The 26,822-nt window shown below is 36.1% G+C and overlaps 3 protein-coding genes across 8 annotated transcripts in view; 1 reads left to right on the forward strand and 2 right to left on the reverse strand.

The window, feature by feature from the left end:
- The window catches only part of LOC134752330 (zinc finger protein 432-like), a 30,182-nt gene extending 21,435 nt beyond the window's left edge, over nucleotides 1-8,747 (forward strand). Inside the window, exons 10-12 of the mRNA XM_063688002.1 lie at nucleotides 3,572-3,783; nucleotides 6,188-6,257; nucleotides 6,974-8,747. Of these exons, the coding sequence (XP_063544072.1) occupies nucleotides 3,572-3,783; nucleotides 6,188-6,257; nucleotides 6,974-7,480 (789 nt within the window). The 3' untranslated portion in view covers nucleotides 7,481-8,747. The remainder of the gene's footprint in view (nucleotides 1-3,571; nucleotides 3,784-6,187; nucleotides 6,258-6,973) is intronic.
- Nucleotides 1-26,822, reverse strand: part of LOC134751991 (uncharacterized) — a 254,773-nt gene that overhangs the window by 66,939 nt on the left and 161,012 nt on the right. The gene's annotated exons all lie outside the window — the stretch shown is intronic.
- Nucleotides 14,284-26,822, reverse strand: part of LOC134751982 (protein hu-li tai shao) — a 136,270-nt gene continuing 123,731 nt past the window's right edge. For all 6 annotated transcript variants that reach the window (XM_063687514.1, XM_063687512.1, XM_063687510.1 and 3 more), the window contains 3 exons: nucleotides 20,972-21,039; nucleotides 19,839-19,972; nucleotides 14,284-18,319 (listed from right to left, as the gene is read on the reverse strand). In XM_063687514.1, coding sequence (XP_063543584.1) covers nucleotides 19,841-19,972; nucleotides 20,972-21,039 — 200 coding nt within the window. In that variant the 3' untranslated portion in view covers nucleotides 14,284-18,319; nucleotides 19,839-19,840. The remainder of the gene's footprint in view (nucleotides 18,320-19,838; nucleotides 19,973-20,971; nucleotides 21,040-26,822) is intronic.

Here is a 26,822-nt window from a genome sequence, read left to right on the forward strand (position 1 = left end):
AAAATTAACCAAAAATTACATAAAACAATTACAAATATGGAATCAATGAAATATTAGATACTTTGTTTGAGATGTATCCAGTCTAAATGTCTAATTACACAAAAATAAACTAAAAAAAATATACAAACAACAACGTTGACTAAATTCCCCGCTAGATGTCGCTATACCTAGCGCAAACTGAGTAACGGTGTGTTAGTACACTATTATGATGTACCAAATCATGATTTTTCCTTAATATTCTAGAATTATACTTTATCTTGTAATTATTTTTTATTTTTGTAGTCAGCGTCTTTACATTTGTTGTGGCGCTGGTGGATAGACATAGGGAAAAGCGATACCAAAGAGGACATAGATATAATAAGATAGAGCGGTACTGTCATAGTAAATTTTGTAACCCCAGTAAATTCACTGCCATCTGTCGACACACTTTAAAACTAAAAATGAAGATTTATAAAAATACGTTAAAATGTATTTAAATAAGGATAAATGTTTTTTTATTTGCATTAATTATTTTTATATGATTTCGACCCATGTCCTTTCACTGATATGCGTTAAAATTGTTAAATAACACACGAAACCGTCAACGCCCTCTATACGAGAGTAGGCCAAAGGCACTTTTTTTCTTAGACTGTATCCATCTATTATGGAGTTATATCTATCTTTGATATCAGTGACTGTCGATCCCGTGCCAAAAAAGTCACAGTGAAAAACAAAAAAACTATACTCATCCTTTTCTTCTTGGTGCTAGTACTAGTGTAAGACAAAGATAGTATGATTCTCTCGGTCTATGTTTGAAATGAGACAGTCCTTTGACAAACTATATTTTGTCGTGGCACTTAGAACTTTTTATAAGTAGTCAGAGATAAAAAAGTGGGACTATGACAAGGACAAACAATGATAGCGCTTTCTCTGCTACTCCTGCTGAAAGTTCCATGTGACCATCCCGTTCGGTCAAGCCCCCACCCTCCATGTATTATCCAGTAGATCCTATATTCATGTAAAAAATGTGTCAAGAAAAGAAATCGAAGTTATTGAGAACGTTGACCAAATTCGCCGCTAGATGTCGCTGTGCCTAGCGTGAACTGACTAACGGTGTGTTAGTACACTGTTATGATGTAACAAATCATGATAATATCTCTTGACTTTTTCGTATATTTTTTACCTATTTTTGTAACCAGCGTCGTTAGCGTTACAATCGTTTTAGCGCTGGTGGAAACTTATGTTACAGGGCGGACACGCCATACATCGAAAAAAAAACCGGCCAAGTGCGAGTCGGACTCGCGCACGAAGGGTTCCGTACCATTACCCAAAAAACGGTAAAAAAATCACGTTTGTTGTATGGGAGCCCCCCTTAAATATTCATTTTATTCTGTTTTTAGTATTTGTTGTTATAGCGACAACAGAAATACACCATCTGTAAAAATTTCAACTGTCTAGCTATCACGGTTCATGAGATACAGCCTGGTGACAGACGGACAGCGGAGTCTTAGTAATGGGGTCCCGTTTTTACCCTTTGAGTACGGAACCCTAAAAATGTGTCGCGAAACAGAATCCAGATTATTGAAAATGTTGACCAGATTCTCCGCTAGATGGCTCTGCACCGAGCGTGAACTGAGTAACGGTGTGTTAGTACACTGTTATTATTTATTATTATTTATTTATTTATTATTATTCGGAGATCCAACAGCTGTTAACATGTCTATAGGTTTTATAAATATGATACAAAAAGCCAATTACAGGTTCTCACCAGTAGCTACATATTAACAAAAACTGGTGGTTAGCACTATTGCACGATTCCTACATTTACACGCCAAAGCTATAGTAAACTTATAATTCGAAATTAACTAAAGAAGATACACAAAGAAAAAGAAAAAATACAGCACAATGAAATTTCAATAAGGCATGCTCACCTAAGGAACTCCTCCGTCAGGATACGCCGCACAGTTTGGATGTTGCTGTTGAAAATATCAATGTCCTGCTTAGACACCTGCTCCCTCGTAAGTTTATTTAGGCATTTACTAGCACGTATCAAAAAACTGTTCTGTCTGTAGTTACGCGAAGCATTAGGAACAGCAAGGGGTCGAAAATTTCTTGTGGATTTGGATGGAATACTGAAAGAGAGTTTAGCCAGCAATTCAGGGCAATTAACATTTCCGTTTAAGATATTGAGAATGTGAACTATGTCTGAGATTTCACGGCGTGTTTGATTCTCCGCTAGATGGCTCTGCACCGAGCGTGAACTGAGTAACGGTGTGGTAGTGCAAAGTATCATGATTTGTTACATCATAACAGTGTTGTTTTGAGTTGTTATATACCATATTTCTCTAGTATGTAATTTTTGTAGTCGGGGTCGTTACAATTGTTTTGGCGCTGGTGTCGCCTTATACACCGGTCACGGATAGTCTCCGCAAAGAAAGATATAACTCCGTAATAGATGGATACAATCTAAGGAAAAAACGTGCCTCGAAAATGAAGAAAATTTGATTCTCGATCAGAGGGCGCTACTAGCTTTGGCCTACTGTTGTATAGATGGCGTTGACGGTTTCGTTTGTTATTTAACAATTTTAACGCATATCAGTGAAAGAACATGGGTCAAAATCATAAAAAGAATTAATGCAAATAAAAAAAATCATTTATCCATATTTAAATACATTTTATCGTATTTTTATAAATCTTCATTTTTAGTTTTAAGGTGTGTCGATAGATGGCAGTGAATTTACAGTGGTTACAAAATTTACTATGACAGTACCGCTCTATAATATTATATCCTCTTTGCTATAGTATAAATTATGATTCCCTTGAGCGATATACATATGTATGGGCAAAGATAGATAATTCCGTAATAGATGGATACAGTCTAAGAAAAAAACGTGCCTCGAAAATTACGAATATTTGATTCTCGATCAGATGGCGCCACTACTTTTGGCCTACTCTCGTATAGAGGGCGTTGACGGTTTTTTTTTTTTACGCATATCCGTTAAAGAACATGGATCATTACCGGGTCTAACGCGATAAAATTTCATTATTTTACCTTTTTTCCAACGTTTCAACTAGGTTACACTAGCTGTGGTCACGGAAGACTGACGCCCCAGCAAAGGGTTCATCCATTAATTACGTCACACGAATTTCGAGGTTTTGAGACCCCTCCCCCCTCCTTGTCACATTTGGTCACATTTGGTAAACCCCTGCCCCCCTAACCACGTCACATTTTTTGAATCGGCAAATCGAATTAAGTAATATTAATATTTTATCGAAATATTTTTGACAAAAGAAATAGTAGTAATTTTATAATCCAAAACAGATTGGGAAAGAAATTAAACGATAAAAAAAACGATTATCGTTCCAAAAACTTGTTATATATCTGTACAGCAAATAAAATAATTTAAATAGGTTAATGTGACGTCACAAAGATTTTGACTCCCCCTTGTCACAACATGTCACATTTTCTTGACCCCCCCCCCCCCCTAAACGTGTGATGTAATTAATTCATGACCCCTGTTGAAAGAAAAGTACAGCGACAACAGCTTGTATCAAAAATGATTATTTTGACAAAAAACTATTTTTTTTTAAGGTATACCACCGCAAAAACCACAAAAGCGAGAAGAAATTCATCTGCGACATCTGTTCGAAGACATTCAACGCGCCGTGCAAACTGCAGCGACACATCGTCAGCCACCGAGCGGACAAATTTGTGCTCCGATACGAGTGTCCAGTCTGTGCGCATATGTTTAACACGAAATATCATGTGCAGATGCATCTGTCAACACATCAGAAAGAGGGGCTGTAAGTACACACATCAATCCTCGCTTCACTCGTGGTCGCACCAAACTTCAGTCTTTAACACGAAATAGCACGAGATGATCTGTCAACACATCATAAGGAGGGTCTGTAAGTACACTATATAATAGTCACAACTCTACTCGCTTCGCTCGGTGTCGCATCAAATTTGTGTTGCGATACGAGTGCCCAGTCTGTGCGCATATGTTTAACACGAAATATCATGTACAGATGCATCTGTCAACACATCATAAGGAGGGTCTGTAAGTACACTATATAATAGTCACAACTCTACTCGCTTCGCTCGGTGTCGCATCAAATTTGTGTTGCGATACGAGTGCCCAGTCTGTGTGCATATGTTTAACACGAAATATCATGTACAGATGCATCTGTCAACACATCATAAGGAGGGTCTGTAAGTACACTATATAATAGTCACAACTCTACTCGCTTCGCTCGGTGTCGCATCAAATTTGTGTTGCGATACGAGTGCCCAGTCTGTGCGCATATGTTTAACACGAAATATCATGTACAGATGCATCTGTCAACACATCATAAGGAGGGTCTGTAAGTACACTATATAATAGTCACAACTCTACTCGCTTCGCTCGGTGTCGCATCAAATTTGTGTTGCGATACGAGTGCCCAGTCTGTGCGCATATGTTTAACACGAAATATCATGTACAGATGCATCTGTCAACACATCATAAGGAGGGTCTGTAAGTACACTATATAATAGTCACAACTCTACTCGCTTCGCTCGGTGTCGCATCAAATTTGTGCTGCGATACGAGTGCCCAGTCTGTGTGCATATGTTTAACACGAAATATCATGTACAGATGCATCTGTCAACACATCATAAGGAGGGTCTGTAAGTACACTATATAATAGTCACAACTCTACTCGCTTCGCTCGGTGTCGCATCAAATTTGTGCTGCGATACGAGTGCCCAGTCTGTGTGCATATGTTTAACACGAAATATCATGTACAGATGCATCTGTCAACACATCATAAGGAGGGTCTGTAAGTACACTATATAATAGTCACAACTCTACTCGCTTCGCTCGGTGTCGCATCAAATTTGTGCTGCGATACGAATGCCCAGTCTGTGTGCATATGTTTAACACGAAATATCATGTACAGATGCATCTGTCAACACATCATAAGGAGGGTCTGTAAGTACACTATATAATAGTCACAACTCTACTCGCTTCGCTCGGTGTCGCATCAAATTTGTATTGCGATACGAGTGCCCAGTCTGTGTGCATATGTTTAACACGAAATATCATGTACAGATGCATCTGTCAACACATTATAAGGAGGGTCTGTAAGTACACTATATAATAGTCACAACTCTACTCGCTTCGCTCGGTGTCGCATCAAATTTGTGCTGCGATACGAGTGCCCAGTCTGTGCGCATATGTTTAACACGAAATATCATGTACAGATGCATCTGTCAACACATCAGAAAGAGGGGCTGTAAGTACACACATCAATCCTCGCTTCACTCGTGGTCGCACCAAACTTCAGTCTGTGCGCATATGTTTAATACGAAATATCATGTGCACTCGCATCTGTCTACGCATCAGAAGGGGGGCTGTAAGTACACACATAACTCCTCGCTTCACTCGGTGTCACGATTATTTGAACTGCGTTACGAGTAAGTATACAATATTATAGTCACAACTCTCTTCGCTTCGCTCGGTGTCGCGCCAGGCTGTGCACTCGTATCGCAGTGCAAACATATGCATGTTTAATACTAAATATCATATGCAGATGCATCTGTCAACACATGAACGAGGGGCTGTAAGTATACTACATAAAAGTGACAACGCTCCTCGCTTCCCTCGTCGTCGCATCAAACAAGTTTGTTATGCGACACGAGTGTCCAGTCTACGCGTATATGTATGTTCAGATGCATCTTTCCACTCATCAGAAGGATAGCAGAGTATAGCTAAATAAAAACCGGCCAAGTGCGAGTCGGACTCGCGCACGAAGGGTTCCGTACCATTACGGAAAAAAAACAGCAAAAAATCACGTTTGTTGTATGGGAGCCCCATTTAAATATTTATATTATTCTGTTTTTAGTATTCGTTGTTATAGCGGCAACAGAAATACATCATCTGTGAAAATTTCAACTGTCTAGCTATCACGGTTCATGAGATACAGCCTGGTGACAGACAGACAGACAGACAGACGGACAGCGGAGTCTTAGTAATAGGGTCCCTTTTTACCCTTTGGGTACGGAACCCTAAAAATATCACCCTGAATCTACGGTTTAATGACACCGTTACACAATAAACATCAATCGTGAAATGCTCCTCGCTTCGCTCGGCGTCGCACCGGTTGACTTTGTACTTGCATTAAAAGTAACATGACTGTTATTAATCATATAATTTATCGTTTACAGGATTTTAGAAGAGAACCGAAACGATATACTGGCTATGGTGCTGCAGAACGCGCGCAAGATACCCAAACAGGTGAGCTTATCATAGACATATAAGTAAGCATAGTGCTCACTCCATACATTAGTTTTGTTACCAAAACGACTATTATTTTCGTAGCCGAAATCTAGCGTCAAGTAGCGGAATTATCAGTACTGCTATTCGACAATAGATGTCGCGACGAACGGAAAGTCAACGATTTTCAGATAATATTATGACCGGATTAACCGGAACTCTATTTCCAACTCCTTCTGCTTGTAATATTAGTTGTAATTGTAAATTGCTAATGCCATAGAGTAACTTATACTAGAGCGGTACTGTCATAGTAAATTTTGTAACCCCAGTAAATTCACTGCAATCTGTCGACACACTTTAAAACTAAAAATGAAGATTTATAAAAATACGATAAAATGTATTTAAATATGGATAAATGATTTTTTTATTTGCATTAATTATTTTTATGATTTTGACCCACGTTCTTGCACTGATATGCGTTTAAAATTGGTAAATAACAAACGAAACCGTCAGAGCCATCTATACGACAGTAGGCCAAAGCTAGTAGCGCCCTCTGAACGAGAATCAAATTTTCTTGATTTTCCAGGCCCGTTTTTTCCTTAGACTGTATCCATCTATTACGGAGTTATATCTATTTTTGGTACTAATATAGTTATTTAAGTATTTTTTGGTACTATGGACACTTATTCGTCTGAAATAAATGCATTTTATTTTATTTAACCCAACTTTTACTACAGGGAGACGCCCCAACCAACTTAGCCGACCTGATCCCAGCCGACGAGCGAAGCCGCGTGTGCAACATATGCGGCGAAATGTTTCAACACTTCTACTACCTAGAGGAACATTTGAAAAGTCACGGATCCCGAATAGCCATAGAAGACGAAAATAAACAGGAGGAAAGAAAACACATATGCCAAGTATGCAATAAAAGCTTTAAATTGCACTATTATTTAAAACTACACAGTTTCACACACACTAAGGAGAAACCTTACATATGTCAGCAATGCGGGAAAGGTTTTATAACCAAAGGGAAATTAAAAAGGCACTTAGAAACGCATTCTGGTCTTAAAAAATACCAATGTCATATCTGTTATAAGTTCTTTACGCGACCTAGTTATCTTAGGATACATGTGAGGACTATACATGGGAATCAAGATTATAATTTTAGAGTAGGATTTAGGGAGGGAAAGGAGTTCGGTATAGCTGCGCCGTTGCTGCCGGTTATGACGCAATATAACGATTAGTTTTGTCTCCTGGGTTACTTTTTGAAACTATTTTTTTACCAATTACCATAATTATAACCGTATTAATATGGTTATAATTCTAAAGCTAAAACAACGCAGATAGAATTAAGGTTTTTTTTGTCTCCTGGGTTACTTTTTAAAACTATTTTTTGTTGATTGATATTACCATAATTATAACCGTATTAATATGGTTATAATTCTAAAGCTATACACAGATAGAATTAAGGTTTTTTTGTTTCCTGGGTTACTTTTTAAAGTATATTTTTAGGACGTGATTACCATACATGCATTTTTGTGGTTATAATCCTAAGCAAATTCAGCACAGAAAAGGGTAAATCAACTTTTAGTGTAACTAGTTGCTTGTTGCCATGGTGACGATTAGTTGTCCAGAAGAAAAAACGACTTTCCTGATTTTATGGATTATAAATTTACCAAACAACATAAAAACATCTACAGATGTAGTGCATAACTATTTTCCATCGTATTTTCACGGAAACGTACGAACGGGTTTGCTATTTCAGTCAGTTTCGGTACAAAAAGTACTGAGGTTGACTGAAGTAGCATGACAAATACGAACGTTTCCGAGAAAATACGATGGAAAACGATTATGCACTAACTAAGCATATTAGTAGAACGTGATACAAACGGTTCTTGTAACAAATGGTGTCACTAGTGTCTCTTGGACAACGGGACAGAATAACAACAAAAAGTTGATCTACCCAAAGACAATGTCACTTTTTTACTTTTATAAGTCACTTAGCCGCCGCCATACAATCGGAGCAACGCTCTCATTTTAAAATTACATTTTGAAATAACATGAAATTTGACATGAACAGTCAATTAACATATACCTATATATATGTCTGATACTAGTTTTTAACTAGATTGTAATACAAAAATAAAATTAGAGCGAGCAGAAAATTTACATATAAAATTTCACTTTATTTTCTTTGTATATATTTTTAGGGTTCCGTACCCGAAGGGTAAAAACGGGACCCTATTACTAAGACTCCGCTGTCCGTCTGTCTGTCTGTCACCAGGCTGTATCTCATGATCCGTGATAGCTAGACAGTTGAAATTTTCACAGATGATGTATTTCTGTTGCCGCTATAACAACAAATACTAAAAAGTACGGAACCCTCGGTTGGCGAGTCCGACTCGCACTTGGCCGGTTTTTTTTGTGTAAATGTTAATTCCATGCTTCATGTAATTTAAGTATGTAATTTTAAAATGAGAGCACAAGGGGTCATCCATATATTACATCACACGTTTAGGGGGTGGGAGGGTGTCAAGAAAATGTGACAAGGGGGAGGGGGGAGTCACAAACTTTGTGACGTCACTTTGACTTCACTTGTTTCCAAACATTGTTTGGATTTTTTTGTATTCACTGTACAGTTAACCTTTTCGACGCCGTGTCAAACACAAATGCTGTCACTCGGACGCCACGTCACCGGAGTGTCAAAACTGAAATTGAACTTTATGCACATGCACGTAGGTCTATGTTGCTCTGTGGTCTGTGACCGATTAATCCGTCTTTGGCGTTGGACGTGCGGTGCCGATATATCCGTCATTGCCGTCCAAAAGGTTAAATAATCGGGTTTTACTATGATACATCGTTCTTATTCGTGATTTTTTTCCTAATCAATTTCATGTCATAAAATTACTAATATTACTTTTATTAAAAATATTTTTTAATAAAAATAATGATATTTTATTTAAATTGCTAATTTCGTTGAAGACAAACATGCCAAATATGTGACGTCACACCAGGGGGAGGGTTGCAAAATGTGACAGGGAGGGGGGGGGGTCAAAAAATCGTCAAATTCGTGTGACGTAATCAATAGATGACTTCGAATGTATGGAAGCGGCGTTTTGGCGGCGGTTTCATGTGACTCCTAAGTAGTATATTTTGTTAGTTTGTACCAATAAGTGAGAGTCATATACCTCCAAATGGACGGGTATCGGTGAAGGTATCTTATAATTTACTTTTAAGCAAAATCTTGTTAACGAAATGTCTAGGATCTCGGTAGCTCAGTTGTTTTGAGCGAGTATGCTGGAAAAAAAGGAATTCGATTTCATTAAAAATGTCAATTGTAAATTAATAGTAAATATGGATCAAACTTATTGAATCTTGTCTAAGGTACTTTATTTTTTCATAACTAGTACTAAATGTATATAATTTAATTTTTATGCATTATTGTTATTTACAATGTATATAAAAAGGGATAAATTTAATTTATGTATCTAGAGAAGGATGAAATAACTATTCTGGGTTTTTTTTTTCTGATATGATTTTTTATCTAAATACCATTTCCATCTGCTTTTTTATATATTTTGTAATAATAATAGCTTATGCATAATTAATAATAATAATAAATGAATACAAAAGTCTTTTACGATCAGAATTTGTTAAACGTTTTCAATAATAAAAATTGGAAACCGACTTTTTACATTTTTTTTAAAGAAAGTCGTAATTATAATTAGAAACCGTCAACTGCCTTAAATATTTGCTAATAAACAATACAATTTGCAATTGAAAAATAATTAGCCAAGAACATATCGGGTTATGCTTAGTATAGGCAAAGAGAATTGATTGTAATAGAGAGGTAAATTGTCTTAGATTTTACGCATCATACTCGATCAATACATCTTTGGTATAGCAATAACTATTAAATCACTACATAGTATAAAAGTATAAGACAAAGTCGCTTTCCGCTGTCTGAATGTCTGTCCCTATGTATGCTTAGATCTTTAAAACTACGCAACGGATTTTAATGCGGTTTTTTTTAATAGTCAGATTCAAGAGGAAGGTTTATATGTATAATTTGTAAAGGTTTTGTGTAAATTAGTTGAACTCCCCGTGCGAAGCCGGGCGGGTCGCTAGTAAAAAATAAAATAAAAAACCGCTACGCTATATGCCACAAAAAGCCTTACTTCATTTTGGAAGAGCTGATACTCTTCAAAATTCGCTTTCACGTAAAAAATCCGATGGTGAACTAAGATGCCACAGATAGCAACACTTTATGTCCAGCGACAAACTTCCTTTTTATAAAAGAGAAATAAACCCATAACTGGACATTATTTAATTAAAATATTATTGATCTCTTTTTTTATTTTCTTTTTCTAATTGTGATTACGACAATTTTTTTTAGGATTAGAATTTTGTGTTCTTCAAAAACATGCGTGTACTTGAAATAATAAAAAGTTTGAAATTGTGAAAATTAATAATAATTATGATTGTAAATAATGTAGTTTTTAAAGTTAAGTTTTTAAGTTAGTTTATGGAACGGTTGTCTTTATTATTAATAATTAATTGTGGGTTGTTTCGATCCTTCTGTCGCGCTCGGTTAAATGCGTCATTTTACAATATCCTCCTCGGTCCTGGTGTCCTTTCAGAAGGACAAATTCTAATCGTTTTTTTTAATACTTGAATTAAAGGTTTGTAAAATTCTAAATTGAAAAAAAAATAGGGAGTCAGGAGGATAAAATAAAAATAGGATTTTTAATTTTTATACTACCAAAAATGTCACAAATAATTCTAGTAGAGACATTCTTGTTTCTAGTTTAATAGACTTAAGTCATGCGAAGCTAGCCGCCGCATACAATCAGTCAGAAATAACATTAAATTTGACATGAACATTCAAGTAACATGTAGGTAGGGTAATTCGTCATACTGGCCACTGTTTAATAACTGGCTAAAAATGAATTCTTTTCACCTATAAACAGAATTCATTTTAGTATAAGGTGGCTACACAACTTGGGAAACAAATCAAATTATTTTAAATCAGGCCTTTACCACTGGAGAGCTTCGTCACTTTTTCTTTAATATATGACATCTATTTCAGTTTATAAAGTGGCTAGTTATTGGAGAGTTGGCACTGGGTTGCCAGTTATTGACACCTTATCCTTATACTAAAATGAATTCTGTTTATAGGTGAATAAAAATCATTTTTAGTTTAGGGTGGCCAGTAATTGACAATTTACCCTATCTATGTCTGGTACTGCATTTTGTTGGCAGAAACTGTAATACAAAGAAATTAGAGCGTGTATAAGTTTTACCACGTTTTACTCACAAAACTCGCTCTATTTTCTTTGTATAACAATTTTTAGCAAGGATATATATACCAATGTGAAATTGGCGAATCAGGTTGACGAACTTCTTCGGATAGCCAAATTTACAGAGAACAATCCAGAGAGCCTCGCGTGGAACCCTATCAAAAGCCTTTTCCAAATCCACAAAGCACATGTAGAGAGGCCGTTGGTGCTCCAGGCTCTTTTCTTGTATTTGCCTCACGACAGTGATTGCGTCAATGGTTCCTCTGCTAGGACGGAATCCACACTGGCTCTCCGAAAGGTGTTTTTCAGCTAGTTACTTAAGCGGTTGTTAATGATGTGTGCAAGAATTTTACCAGCACTGGAGAGAAGCGATATGCCTCTATATGAGCTGCAGTCGGAGACATCTCCTTTCCCTTTGTACAGCTTGCAGATAACCGCATCTCTAGCAAGCAAGGATAACTAGATACAGATATAGTACCTAATTATTTTCCATTGTATTTTCACGGAAACGTACGAACGTGTCTGGTTATTTCAGTCAGTCTCGGTACAAAAAGTACTGAGGTTAACTGAAGTAGCATGACAAATACGAACGTTTCCGAGAAAATACGATGGAAAACCATTATGCACTACATCTCCACATAAATATGTTACGTAAATGTTCATGCCATCTAATATGTCGTTTACAATGCGAGCGTAACTTTGATTGCATGGAAGCGGCTCTTTGGCGGCCGGTTCGTGTAACTGAAAAAGAATTTTTTTTCGCTTGTCTCATTTCGCCGTGGCACTTGAAGGGTTATAATTTTAAGGCGTTGCCGCTGTACAGGGTTAAGTTTTCATTATTAAGGTTTATAATAAGTGTAAATATATTTGGGTGGGGGTTTAGAATTTAATGTCGAAGTACTTAAGCACCAAACTACAAGTTTGTATGGGGTGACTGGTATAGTTATTGGCCACTGCATAATAATTGGCCACTCCTAACAAATCAGAAATAAACAAGCCAATTGAAGCCTTATTCTTAAAAGTGGCCAATTACTATGTAGTGGCCAATCATTATAGCAGTCGCCCTGGTTGAATCATTCTACCAAAGATGTACATTTTTGTTGAGGAAAAAAATACAGCAGGCGTTCGGTAATCCGGCACCTGACATCCCCTATGCCGGATTGTTGGTATAGTCGTTCTACATATCAAATGCAACAGCTCACTAATCCGGCGCTCGGCTGTGTATATCTCCGGATTATAGAGCTTGGGCCCGTTTCTCAAAAGCTTGTAACTTGTAATACAAGTGGAAGTCCCTTTCTAACAAAACGGGCCCCTGATCTTTAATGTTTTATGTTATATTGGATTTTTCCCCGTTTTATAGGGCCACAAGAGCTGAGAATGCGTTGTGCATGGGCTACGGAGACCACTTACCTCAACAAAGTACATTTCACATGGTAGAATGATTGGTTTGACCAATTTTATTAATACCAAACCAGCACAAATAGAGCTAAAAGTACCGGTTTTGTATTGTTTATTTTTTTATTTTTCGTGTTCACCGACACCGTTAATACAAGGATACAAGTGCGAAAAATATGAAATTCGCTACGAGTGGCGATAAAACATCGACACGAATTACCTATTCGCACATGTATCGTACAACGTTTTACGTTACGTAATGTGCTAATTATGTAATTATCGCACTAGTGCGTTAAAATAGCACCATATGTACTGTAAAATGGGTTATTGTGTTTATTATTAAGTCCGATTACTTGTTTAGTGAGTGTCAAACATTCATTATAATTCAGAACGAAGATATTCGAGTTTATTTTGGAAGCTTTTGAACTTTGAACACATTGAGTGCCGGGGACCCGCTTGACGGGTTCTCTGTTCGAAGTCGCTAGCCTCTACAAAGCGGGAAAACGCTGGGGTCCGCTACGAGCGTAGCGCTACGTAAACGTTGGCAGTGAATGTGTGCGAACTTTTATGTGATTTTGATTTTATTTCAGTACTTCCATGGCTTCACTATCATATTTTTCGTATTAAATATGCGTGAACTAAAAATGGGAAATATTTGTCAAGCTGTCATTCTGAATATTGTATTTTAAACTACGGTACAGATTGCTAGTGCATAATTATTTTCCATCGTATTTTCACGGAGACGTACGAACGTGTCTTGCTCTATTTCAGTCAGTCTCGGTACAAAAAGTACTAAGGTTGATTGAAGTAGCATGACAAATACGAACGTTTCCGAGAAAGTACGATGGAAAACAATTATGCACTAGATCAGTGTTGTGTAATGTTTGACACTTACTGTTTGGTGTTGTATGCAGGTTGTTGATTTTGTAAAAAAGTAATAAAATTATTTGAATTTTATAAGTTTATTATTAACCCTGTCAAGGCAAGATATTCAGTAGCCATACAACCTTTTGTGGCTTTCTATCTGAGAAGGGTCCTTATGCTTCATGGGCAATAAGCAATAAGGACCTTTCTATCAGAATTTCTGTTAAAATTTTAGATAAAAAGGACCTTATCGGCAACTATTCGGCCACTGTACCGAATATTCGGTATTCGGCCGAATGTTGCCTACTATTCAACCGAATACCGAATATCTGTTGCACCTACTACAAAATAAAAATGACGTGACTTTAGGTACGCGTTTGCGTTGTGTCACTTTACATGGGATTTTGAGTTTCCAAAACGTCCCGCTTGGCGCGCTGTTCAAAATCCCATACAAAAAAGGGGTTCTACTGTAAAGAAAAAGGCCACAATTTAAACTAATAATTTATTTCATTAAAAGTACAATAAAATTGCAATGCCGGTGTCGATTTTTAAACTACAGTTTCGTCGAGAGCGCCATTTTTAAGTTGTCATATACATAACAAAAAAATATGCAAATACGTCACAAAGAACTAAAGGTACATCTTATTAGTAAATAATATAATAACTACATTAAAAAAAGTAATTTATCAGTATTTTTTATATAATTCAATAATCATGTTATTATCAGTAACAAGATTTACTTTAGTGATATTTAACCGGTTTAAAAAAACTAAAAATGGCGCCCTCAAGTCAACTTTACACATACCTGGTGCATGTAGCACCTTAACATCAACCAACTTGTCATATTACAAACTCTAGATCCATCTAGGTAATGTCAAATTGATTTTCTGACAGTATGAATATCTGAATTGTTCTTATAGGAATATCGCAAGTATTTTCCTCATATTTTTTAAATCACTAATGTACTATTGTCGAATCTAACTGATACGTAATTCTTATTTCACCGAGCTAAGGTTTTATCGTGGTCAATTTTACGTAATGATAGCAACAAAATCTCGAGACTACATAAAATATCACGACATAAAACAAAACCCTTGTAATGCCTCCAAATTAAATGTTAATAAAAACCGGTTTTCATGCAAACTTAAACCGGTTAATTTTCAATCAATACAACAAAACCGGTTTACGAAATTAAAAACAATTCTCTGACGAAGCATGCACTAAAATGTACTAATGAAATTGATTCATAATTATAATATTAACTTAATAAGTAATACAAAAATAAATCTTAAAATATATTACGATTTAGCTGTAAATGCCATGTTTGTCATATTTTCTTTCAAATATTCATACTGTCCTTAAAAAATAAAAATAATAAAAAATATAGCTTTAAATGATCTCCTTACAACAAAATGTACAATCTCTTGTTGTACTTATAGCAAGCAAATGTTTTAGGGTTCTGCACCTGAGTGGGTTAGGCTGGACTGACATTTTAACCTGGACACTGGACTGATATTGAATTTGACGAGATATGTCGTCTATGAACCCTCAAATTGTGGAACATATGTCAGCATTTCGTGGCCTATATGTGTCGTTCCACGTCCAAGGTACCTTATGACGGTGAAAGGGACGTCACATGATTCAGGAATTCTCTTGCATTTATAAACTACTAGTTAGTAAGTCTTTTGTAGTTTTTATTATTCATATCACAACCAGCGATGTTGAAGTTCGAATATCTGGTCAATGCTACAAGTTAACATAGAAAGCAGTACCTTTTGGACGCCGTGTCAATAAACACAAAAGCTGTCACTCGGACGCCACGTCACCGAAATGTCAAAACTGAAGTTGAACTTTAAGCAAATGCACGTAGGTCTATGTTGCTCTGTGGTATGTGACGGATTAATCCGTCGTTGGCGTCGATTATGATTATCCTGACACGGTCCAGCCTTTTACATTATTTGTGACATTTGAGGAACCCTAAAACCTGTCAAAATAATAGTTACGTCCCAATTAACTGGAAATAATTTAAAAAAGGTGTAGGCGAGTATACTTAACTTTACATAAGTAGCTAACATACATTATAATATTTTGTTTGATTACCTAATAATAATGTATAACTATGCGGGCAGTTAAAACATTACAACCAGTAGTTTTACTTTAAAAAAACGCTCTAAATGCACACAATTACTTTACCCATAATTTTGACGCACAACTGCCTCTCTCTTAATCGATAGTTGTGTTTCTTATATTTAAGTATTGTTACAATCAACGAAAATACTGCTCGAGTTTTTATTACCATCTCAAACACCAAATACACAATCCTAAAGCCTCTCTAATTTATGTACCAGTAACGCCATCTATTATAACAATAACAAAACAATTTAAAATGTAAAAAAGGCTCATGTACGCCGCGTTTTTTCAAGTTATTTACTGAAATAGATTTGAGTTCTTTTTTTTTTGTAATAGGCAACTGCAAATATAAAGGTACAGATAACGTGTTAAAAATATCTGAACTTTTTTTAATCCAGAGAGTAGTCTGAATTATATTTACCCCTATTTTTGATACTGTTATCAGTCACCATGAATATTGTCTTTATCCATTATTTGTCGATATATTTTGTCGAATCCACCCACATAGTTATACATAAAATATTCATAATTATTTTTAAAAGCACAAGTGGCGTAGGGCCGAAATAAAGAAAGGTGGCCCCCTAACACGAAAAGCATTACATGCCCGATACGCACCAAAACGATTGGTTCGAAGAACAATAATTATAATAAAAAAATAAAGGATATTTACGTCAAGTGTGTGAAGGATATTTACGTCAAGTGATAGTTACGTCGAGGCCGCTCCGGTGAACGTCAATAGCGTTGGCTCTGTCACACAACGGAGCGGCGTGCGGTTCCGCATTAGTTATATACGTCAAGTAAAGGCACACAGTCCATTAAAATCACATGCTTATTTCATGCATATCAATCTAATATGAGAAAAATATTTAAATTAAAATAACAATTATGATAAAAATATATCTTTTAAAAATACATTTTACATATACATATTTTATTGCACTTTAGTAATAACGGTGGGTTACAAGGCGAATGCCATAGTCATAATATATTACTGTATTTCTTAAATTACAGCCATGGAAATATCTAAGCGTTGCCCCAAATATTTCATCGTTCCCGAATATATATAATATGTATATAATTCTAAGATGTCGGGAAGATGTATATATATTTAGACTGCTGGGATATATTTAAACTAGGGAATGCAACCGGTAAATATTTAGTATAAGAAATTCCGGTTATTTACCGGTTTACCAGTAATTTCTATAAGTTTTACCGATCTGTATTCTCTAATTTAAACATGGCTGGGAAGTGCGATAGTAAATAAAATGTTTTAAATAATTAAAAAAATATTATTGTTCTTCAAACCACATCAAAAAAGGACCATAGTTGGCAAGTGAAATTTTGTCAAATTAAATTGTCCAAATAAATTAAACATCGGGCTTTAAGTTCACTTCTGTAAACATAGATGTCGCTGTGTACAAAACCGGTTTTTTTCTACCGATTTTGCTTCATGTATCACTGACGTTTTGACATATGTCAAGCCTGTTTGCAAAAGTCGCGAGTGTCCTCTCTCATACAACTGTTGCCAGGATTGACAATTGTCGATATCAGTTGTTCTACTGTCAAAACACGACATATCTTTACACAAGTCATGGGTCTAGTCAAAACAATTTGACATTTATTTTTAGGCAGTGTTAGTTATATCCCATTTTTCACAAGCTTTTTGCCAGCAACAACAAAGTAAATATTGAACTTTGTACGCTCAAACCAAATACTTTATTGTCAAATTGTTCATACTATACGTCAAAACTGTCACACGATTGCTCCCGAACACAACATTCACAAGTTTAAACCTAATATCGCCTCAAAGGTTTTTATAATCTCAAAATACCGATATAACGAATTTTATAGTCTTTTGAAACTTAACCCTGTCCAAACAGCAAATAGGTTAACCATTTCCAAATATTTAAGACGAGCATCGTCAATAATCTTTTGACAACCAGAACAAACCAGTTGTTTGTTGGACCGTGTGCAAAGTATGGTTATTTATTACGAGACAATCATAATCGAGTAGGACACACATTCACCGCAGTATTATTAAAAAAGTCTGACATTTTTATTTTAGCACCAATCCAAGGCTAGTTTAACCGGTTTGTCTAATGTAAAGGAATGACGAACCGGATTTTTCGTTAGGTTTCTGTGAAAAATACCGGTTTCGCACTTGTTACATTTTTCATCTCATGGTGCATTTATAAGCCCAAATGCTATTCAGAAAATGTCAAATTTCAATACCTTTTGGGTGATGTGTGTAATTGAAAATATTAGTTCGGGAGAATCGTAGAGCCCTCTGAAGCGGAAGCCACTCACAATGCCGGCAGGCTCGCGCCTTACTTTAAAAAATTACAAGTAGGTATCTTGAAAGCGAGATGGCAGTGATTTGTAGTAATTTTATCTGAAACAAAGATAATTTACAAATTAATACTTTATCTTTGGTTAATAATAAAGACGACATCGTTTGATATCACCAGATGGCGCGGTTATAGTTTGTTAGAATTTAAATTTTGGTCTTTACAAATAAACTACTTAATAAGAAAAAAACAAAACACTAATTATTTTATTAACCCTACAGTAGTCGCGCCTTTTCGTGAAACGCGAGTGCTGGTGCGGAATATTTTATCAAAAACGATTAGAAAAGTAACATTTATTATTGTTTTATACTTTGTACAAAAATATTACCTTAACAAATGTACCGTGTTTAAGTAATTAGTTTTTTTCGCTACGGGCGGCAAAATACTCATAGCGCGGGTTAATATGACATCTTTTTCATTTAATAAGAATAAGTCTCTTCCAAGGGAGCTTGTTCTATTTTTCGCGGACGTTTATCCGTTGTACTTTTATAAATTATTCATTTATTCGTATGGCAAAAATATTCTAAAAATAGAAACAATATAAGTAATTAAATGGGGTCTCTATTGTTTCCCATAAAGTTTTAAGTCATAATATATAGTTTGTCCACATTTTCGTTAGTCATAATTTGGTTTTTCTCAGAAACGCGTAACTTTTCAGGATTGCCATAAAACAAACCTAACCTAACCTATCTATAGCAGGGGTCGGCAACCTTTTAGCAGCCAAGGGCCACATAGTAGTTAACGAAATTGACGCGTACCGCACTTTGTTAATATTTATGACTTTATCAGGTATTTTCATTTGTCAAAATTATATATAAAATAGCCAAGGAGGCTCGCGGGCCGCAAGTGAGAGGTTCGCGGGCCGCCTGTTGCCGCCCCTTGATCTATAGGATAACCTTACGAAAATCCTGAAAAGTTAACGGTTTCAGAATTATGACTAATGGTAATCTGACAATCATTACATTATGACTTTCAATAATTATGTCAAACAAAGGGACCCCAATTAAATATCTACACTAAGAACATTCAGCCACTTTACGGCTTTGTCGCTCAGGGAGGTCTTCGGGAGGACCAGCGACATAGCGCGTTATAGGGCTGTTCCGGATTATGTGCTGGATGGTTTGGGCTTCCGCACCGCAGCCGCAGGCCGGGAATCCACCCACCCACAGCGATGTTAGTAACAAAACAAAAAAACAACATCGACCGTGACCAGTACGCAGGGCCGGATCTAGGGTAGAGCGAGTGGAGCGGCCGCTCTAGGCGCCGGATGGCAAGGGGGGCGCCAAAATGGCAAATGAGAAAAAAAAAGTTTTAAAAGGCGCGAGTGTGTCGCGGGCCCAAAATACGGTTCGTTTTGCTTTTGGGTAAAATGCTTCAACGAAGGGCTCCAAAACCCGATTTCCCTCTGATCAAGGACTCGGGCCGGCACTGCCAGTACGAAGTCTACTTAGTTTCGACCAATCTCGTCTAGGGAGGTCCGAGTCCGATCCCATTATTCTGGGGCCAGGCGTAATTTCATAACCTAGTTTTCCCGCCACTAACAAACCAAATAGAGAAGTGATTACCTCTAGGCGGGCTGCGCCTTGTCCTTCTTCTTTTCCTTCTTCTTCTTGAGGAAAGACGGCGTCCGCAGCCCCTTCTTCTTCTTCTTGTCCTTCTTAGGGGTCTCCTCTGTCGACACCTCCTTCGATGGAGAGCCCTGGAATGAGAAGTTCTTAGTTAAATTTTTTGAGCAGCGGTAAGCTCAATAGGGTATTTGACTACTAATCAAATCAGTTTCTTTTTTCGAACTGTAAAAACGATTTTGCTACTATGGAATATATATATAACACTAGCCTGTGACGTCACAATCAAATTACCTACTCTTTATAGTTTTAAAATAGAAATTGTGTCTAAAAATAACTGCTGTCTACGTTTCTCTATTAATATTCTGGTGCTTTAATTCATGCATGGTGTAAAATAATTTATTTTAAATACAGTCAAATTTACCCTATAAGGTAAGGCTTGAGTTGTAAGTGCTAGACGCCCGAGTATAATAGCTAGATATACACTAACGGCAAATACTATATCATATTTTTTCAGATACATTTGCATTTTTTTTTATTTCTCAAAAACGGCTACAGCGATTTCGATTAAATTTAAAATATACGAACGTACGAAAACAATTCGATTAAGTTAGGGTTAAATTTGAAAATAATTAGTTTGCCTGAGTTTTTGCGGTCCCCTGTGGCTACTAAATTGTAAAGTATTTATGCAATTAAATTTTCAAACCAGAGCAGCAGACCTAACGAGGCAGAAAAATAGATCCATCTAGGATAGGGTATTGTTGGTAAGATGCGATTTAGAGTGTTTTTTAAATAAGAAATACAATTATTTATTTATAACGCACAAATAAATGCCTTTACTAGCCCCAGACCTCCAGCTTTGTAAGGATTCTGAACGAATTTCAAGTCTACTTATTTTTTTTCGAAAATGTTTATTTTCTAGTCTATACAGTACAGTCAAGTGTAAAAATATGGGTGCACACATACTTAAAAATATGTCCCATAGCTCTTATGTCAGCGAATTAAGAACTATGGGACATATTTTTGAGTAAGTTATATTATATGCACCCATATTTTTACACTTGAATGTACAACTGAGGTGGATTGACCACGATTTTTGACCACCACACACGTATGAAAGGAACTTTACTGACCTCTTTACTGCTGTGCGAGAAAGTACTCTGGTGGGCGTCGGAGTGGTCCCCGTTGACGGTGTGCTCGCCTGAAAACCATAATTAACACGTTAATACTCTGCTCATTGACACCAAGTCAATCCTTTATTGGCATAGCTTTACGTGACTGTTGAGTTTAAATTACATTTAAAAAAAAACCGGCCAAGTGCGAGTCGGACTTGCGCACCGAGAGTTCCGTACTTTTTAGTATTTGTTGTTATAGCGGCAACAGAAATACATCATCTGTGAAAATTTCAACTGTCTAGCTATCACGGTTCACGAGATACAGCCTGGTGACGGTGGTGACAGACAGACAGACGGACAGCGGAGTCTTAGTAATAGGGTCCCGTTTTTACCCTTTGGGTACGGAACCCTAATGAGTTAGGTACCTATAATACTTGTTGCGGATTAAACCGCTATTTTTAATTACATAAACAAAACCGAGGTTTTCAGAACTTAGTCTGATTTTTAGGACATGGTGAAATTGCGCTTAATATTGTACATAAAAGGAAAGTCTATCCATTCAAAAAAATATGAACCAATACTGACAAAAACAAATTCGATGAAAAAATAAAAATCGGTTCTAATGACATAGCTTTCAATAAAAATTAATATATTAGTAAAAACGTAAAATAAAATAAGCAAGCGTGACTCACCTCTGAACGACGTTAGTATGAGGCGGCGCTCGCGGAACGAACCAAACCATCCAAACGCTTCATGCATAGAATGTGCAGTGTTATAAGACTGGTGAAATGCTTTCATACAATTTTCTTGATTTTGGTATAGATAGGATTTTTACCGGTCTAGAAAGGTTTGCCGCTTTGTAACTATTAATTACTACTAAAAATGTTTGCATGACTAACCGGTTAAATTAACCGTAAAATTGTGAAAATAGAAACCGGTTAGCTCTTCAGCGTTGCTACGTAGGCAGCACATAGTTCTATCAAATTATATATTTTTTTAAACAAATAAGTTAGCATATTCATAATTATATTATATTTCTTTATATGATGTGGTTTGGTTTTAAGATTCGATAAAAAAATTATACCACAGTCCACAACCCAGACAGGAGTCGAAATTTCTTCTTGATGGTATGAAAAGCAATATCAACAGTCTTATTAAAAATAGGCAAACAAGTAAAGGCAGTGAAGTAAAAAAGGGCAATGTTTTTACTTAAAGGAATCCCAGGCTATACAAAATACATAGAATCTGACCACGCTAACTGTGCACTTGGCAGTAAGAATACATACATATCCCTATAAGTTCCATACCTGACAGGCAGGGTCTTATTTTCAAGACAAAACATTGCCACTATAAGTTAGTAAACAAACAAAAACGTAAGCATTAAAATGTATTTTAATAAAAGTGACACATATTAACAAGAAAACAATAACTTAGCAGAACTCAATAAAACTTACAATAAACATAGTACAAAATCCAAAAATATCGGGGCACTATTTTTTGTATATTTTTGAATATTTCCCAAGCTCAATGTACTTAACTTGTAAAAGAAAAATAACAAAACAAACGGTAATTTTCTTACACACCACATAAAATAAAAAACAAGAACTAAATAGAATAATTTCATCATTTTCTGTACCAAATCCTTATAATTACGATTAGCGAGGATTGCATTACATTACAACCACTTCCTTTGATGAATTTATTCTATTTATTTACAATTCACATAAAGAAGCTAAAAACATACAAACCATGAAAACATTGAACATAAAACATGCATAGTAAATATTAAAAAGGCGTGACTATTCCTGAAACCTTGCGGGAAAATCACATAATCATAAATGTGGACGGATCATTCAATGAGGAGAAATTCATTTAACTAAACCGTATAATTAATATTTTGTAGAAAGCCTGTCTTTCCTGCCTGTGTTTTGTTGTGTGTGTGTCTTTGTCTGTGAAAATGTGCTTTTTTAAACTATTATACACTATCCCTATAATAAAATTTTTAAAAATTACAATAACATATGCAACGTAGGCTTGCATATCATATCTCGACATTTTAAATTCTGATCGAAATGTGTACCAAAATTTCTAAGACGCGTTTCCATTCGTTATATTGCATGCAACAAGTATTTTTGATATTCTTAGTACTAACTATTAATGGGTAATATTAATTTTCTCCACATTATCCAAGTCGCTTGGATCAAAACTTTCAGACATCCTAAACTTAGAAATAATTCTATAAAACAACGTATCTTCAAACGGAGGCCATGTGGAATAAAGACGTTTGTTGGTTTCAGATCTAGAAGTATTTTTGTATAGAAGCATTTTTTGAGGCATATTTTCTAATAGATCAGAATCGCATGTGTCGTAGTTCGAGTTAGGTTTAGCTGATATGAAGCTTTCTTCCATCGCAACGTTGCTTTCTTCAGTATTATAATCGTCTAAAAGTACACTAGATCTTTTAAAACTACTTTCGTAGCTGTCATGAAGGTCGCTATCGAAATCAACTTTGAAAAAGCTTGGTATTTTGTTTTCATTAAACTTTTTGACGGGTCTGTATGAGTCTTTATGTCTATCTATTTCTGTTAAGCTCTCGTCGAATGACAGCCAGTATTTAACGCCTCCTCTATGTTCTGTCTGTGACATAGAAATGACGGATGCTCTTTTGACAAAAGGCGAACCAAGAATGGAGTCATCTTTTTCATAAAGTGTACTATTACTGGTGTTCACTATTGGTGATTCTGTACATGATTCGAAATTAGTTTTCTGTGTATTTGGTGAAGAGGATATACTGTTGAAGTAATCGTCTTGAACAAATGCTGTGTTCATGTCGCTTCCCAGCGCAGAACTACAACAATCGTCAGGACCTATTACGAAAGTTGCATTAAAAGCTTCTGCGTTTTCTTCGGTTTTGGGTAAGTCGTCATGAGAACTATTACCATACATTATTTCAACTTTTTGACTAATAACAACAGCTTCAGATTCATATTCATATTCACCTGATTCTGCTTCAGATGGTATTTTATGATCAGATGTATACGCTATTTGTGAGCGAATAAATTCACTATCATCGTTATTACGAAACTGATTCAAAAGTTCTGCATCAACATCATGAAATCCATCATCATCTTCGATTTCATCGAGTATTTTTGTATCGATTTCAATATTATCATTGAATGTATCGAGTCTTGATGATATTACAGATGCTAGTGTAATATCATCATCAGTTTGCAATTCTCCCGTTTGTTCGGCGTCTTCAATATTATCAATAATGGAATGTTTGATATTTTCAGGTTCGTAACCGAGGGGTATATCTTCTTGTTCATGGTCGATAAACTGCACATTATTATTAATATTGTCGTAGATGGATCCTTCATAGTCATTGTCGTTTCCTTCTTGTAGTTGGATGCTACTGGTAACAGGTATTATTCCTGAATTCGCCCGCATTAATTCTTGCACATTCGTATCATTAACTTCGGCTATATTTCTCAAGTTTTCATTCGATTTCAAAAGCGTATCATCGCTTAAATACCGAAAAAGATTCTCTACTGTGGCATCTTCTCCTAGGCTTAACATTTGTGTCTCGGCTTCATTAGTGTCTTCATTCAATTCTTTTAAATTTGAAACGGTACATGAAAGAGTTTTAGTGTTTGACATGTCATTTTTTAAAACTTGAAGGTCAGGCTCAAATACTATATTGTCAAGTAACTCATTAATTATTTCTGGCCCTAAATTTAACTTGTCAAAACCACCATCTGCGTTATTAAGCGTACGCGGTTCCATGCTGTCGGGACTATGGTGAGGGATCTCTTGAGTGGTCTTTGTTACGGATTCTGGTTCGTTATCGATTGCCTTAAATTCTTCCTTTGAATAAATTGTTTCAGCCCACAGACTTGCGGCAGTAAACAGTATATCTTCGGAATCCACAACAGTTATAACTCGTTTAACAATCTTCGCTTTACTCTTTTCTTTATTTTCCCAAACGGAGCATGCACTTTCGAATATGAAGTAAATAATGGCTTCGGCTATTTTGTGGGGCTGACTATCCACTTCACTGATTTCAGTTGACACGGATTCATTAAAAGTTGCTGTACCTTCGATTTCTTGAATCATTTTGGTTATAGAAAAGCTCTCTGCATTTTCTGATTGATCAGGCACATCCAACTTACTTTCTTCAGACAGATTTTTGTAGTCAAAATGAAGATAATCCCTTTCTTTCTTAAAAACAGGAATGTTGACCAAATAGTCATTTTCTGTTTGTACATTTATACGATTTAAGATCTTGCCTAAAATATCAGCAATGACTTCATATTTCTCGAATTCAGCGGTGGAATTGAAGCTCGCTAGTTCGGTACTAGATGCAATACTGTGGTCATCGGACTTTCGCAGTTTTATGTCGTCAACAGTTTCATTTTTTATGGTTCGTGGTATAATGGCATTAGGAATTTTGAATACATCGGTTGTATCAGGCATCGCAAATTTTTCGTTTGGTGTATGTACCACATCTTGGGCACACAATTCTTTTTCTTGGTTTGTAATTTCGCGTTTTTGCTGCATACCTGCGGAAGCAATATTGACATTTTTACTGGATTTGTTCATTTCTTCATTGGAGGGTTCGATGTCTCTCTCTACAATTTCTTTGTCTTGGTTATTTTTAACGTCGTGGTCATCAAAAGTAGGCACATTAGAGCCGCTAATTTCATTACTTGCTTCGGTAAACACATTCTCGGTATCCGAATATTTCCTCACATTACTAGTATCATTATTGGAACTACCAGATTCGTCATAAGAGCTTTTTGATTCTTCAAGTATTGGTTCTAAAATCAAATTATCTTTGATCACCGCTATAATTTTCTTTGGGGACTTTTTCGGACTTTCTTTTTTTGTGTAATCTTCACAATAGAAATTAATAGGCACTGAATAATCCCTTATGTCCTTCTCAACTAGATCTTTGACTGGACTCTCATAAACGTCTTCAAAGTCCATTTCATCTGAAAAGCTGTGGTATTCGCCTTCATTAGTATCCGGATTATCGTGTGTATTTTTCAAATCTATTTGGACAATCTCAGCTTTAGAAGCAATGCCATCGTTTCCTTGTATTTGAACATCAACAACGTTGGATTCAGTTATAGTGACATCGTTTTGATCAGCAGATTCAATAACCGTCTGATTTCCTGAAGAAAAACTATTCAAATCAGTCAGATAGTTATCTTCATTGAACTCTTGGCTTTCAACAAACTCATCCTGAATTTCAGCTACTTTGAAAACGGGCACTATCGTCTCTTTGACCTTAACTATGTCAGGCAATTCTTCTTTTTGACATTCTTGGTGTATGTTATCTACTGAGAAATACACAGTATGTGATTTCTGGCTTTTCCTTTCTTTGTTAAGCTCCCAGACGAAGGAGTTAGTGCTGGACCCGCAAGATCTACATTTAGGAATGTGGAAATGATTCGGTTCCGGGTCTCTGATGTAAGAATTTAGGAATCCGCTGTGGGATCTGGTTCTAAACAAAGTGGTCGTAGACTTGACCCTTTTCCTGGGCAGGGATTGGGTTCGAAGGGTGTAATCGGACCTGAATCTTCCGTCCCATTCTATAGAGGGGATGGAATATAGGCTGGACCTACTGCTTAGATCGTCATGATTACTTTTTCTTTCAAGATCCATAGGATCTTTAGTGACTTGGTTGACTTCCGCAATATCTAAATGTAAAGCCATATTAGATTTAAAAGCATAATTTTCCTTGTGATTATTGACCGCATCTACATTAGCCCTAGCTTCATTACCTAGCCTATCATTCAGACTGACTTTGCACTTGGGATGTTTTTTATCATCATCATATTTCTGAATGATCCTACCAACGTTGCTG

Source organism: Cydia strobilella, chromosome 24 (genome assembly GCF_947568885.1).
Source record: "Cydia strobilella chromosome 24, ilCydStro3.1, whole genome shotgun sequence".
In the NCBI taxonomy this organism is placed as follows: Eukaryota; Metazoa; Arthropoda; class Insecta; order Lepidoptera; family Tortricidae; genus Cydia; species Cydia strobilella.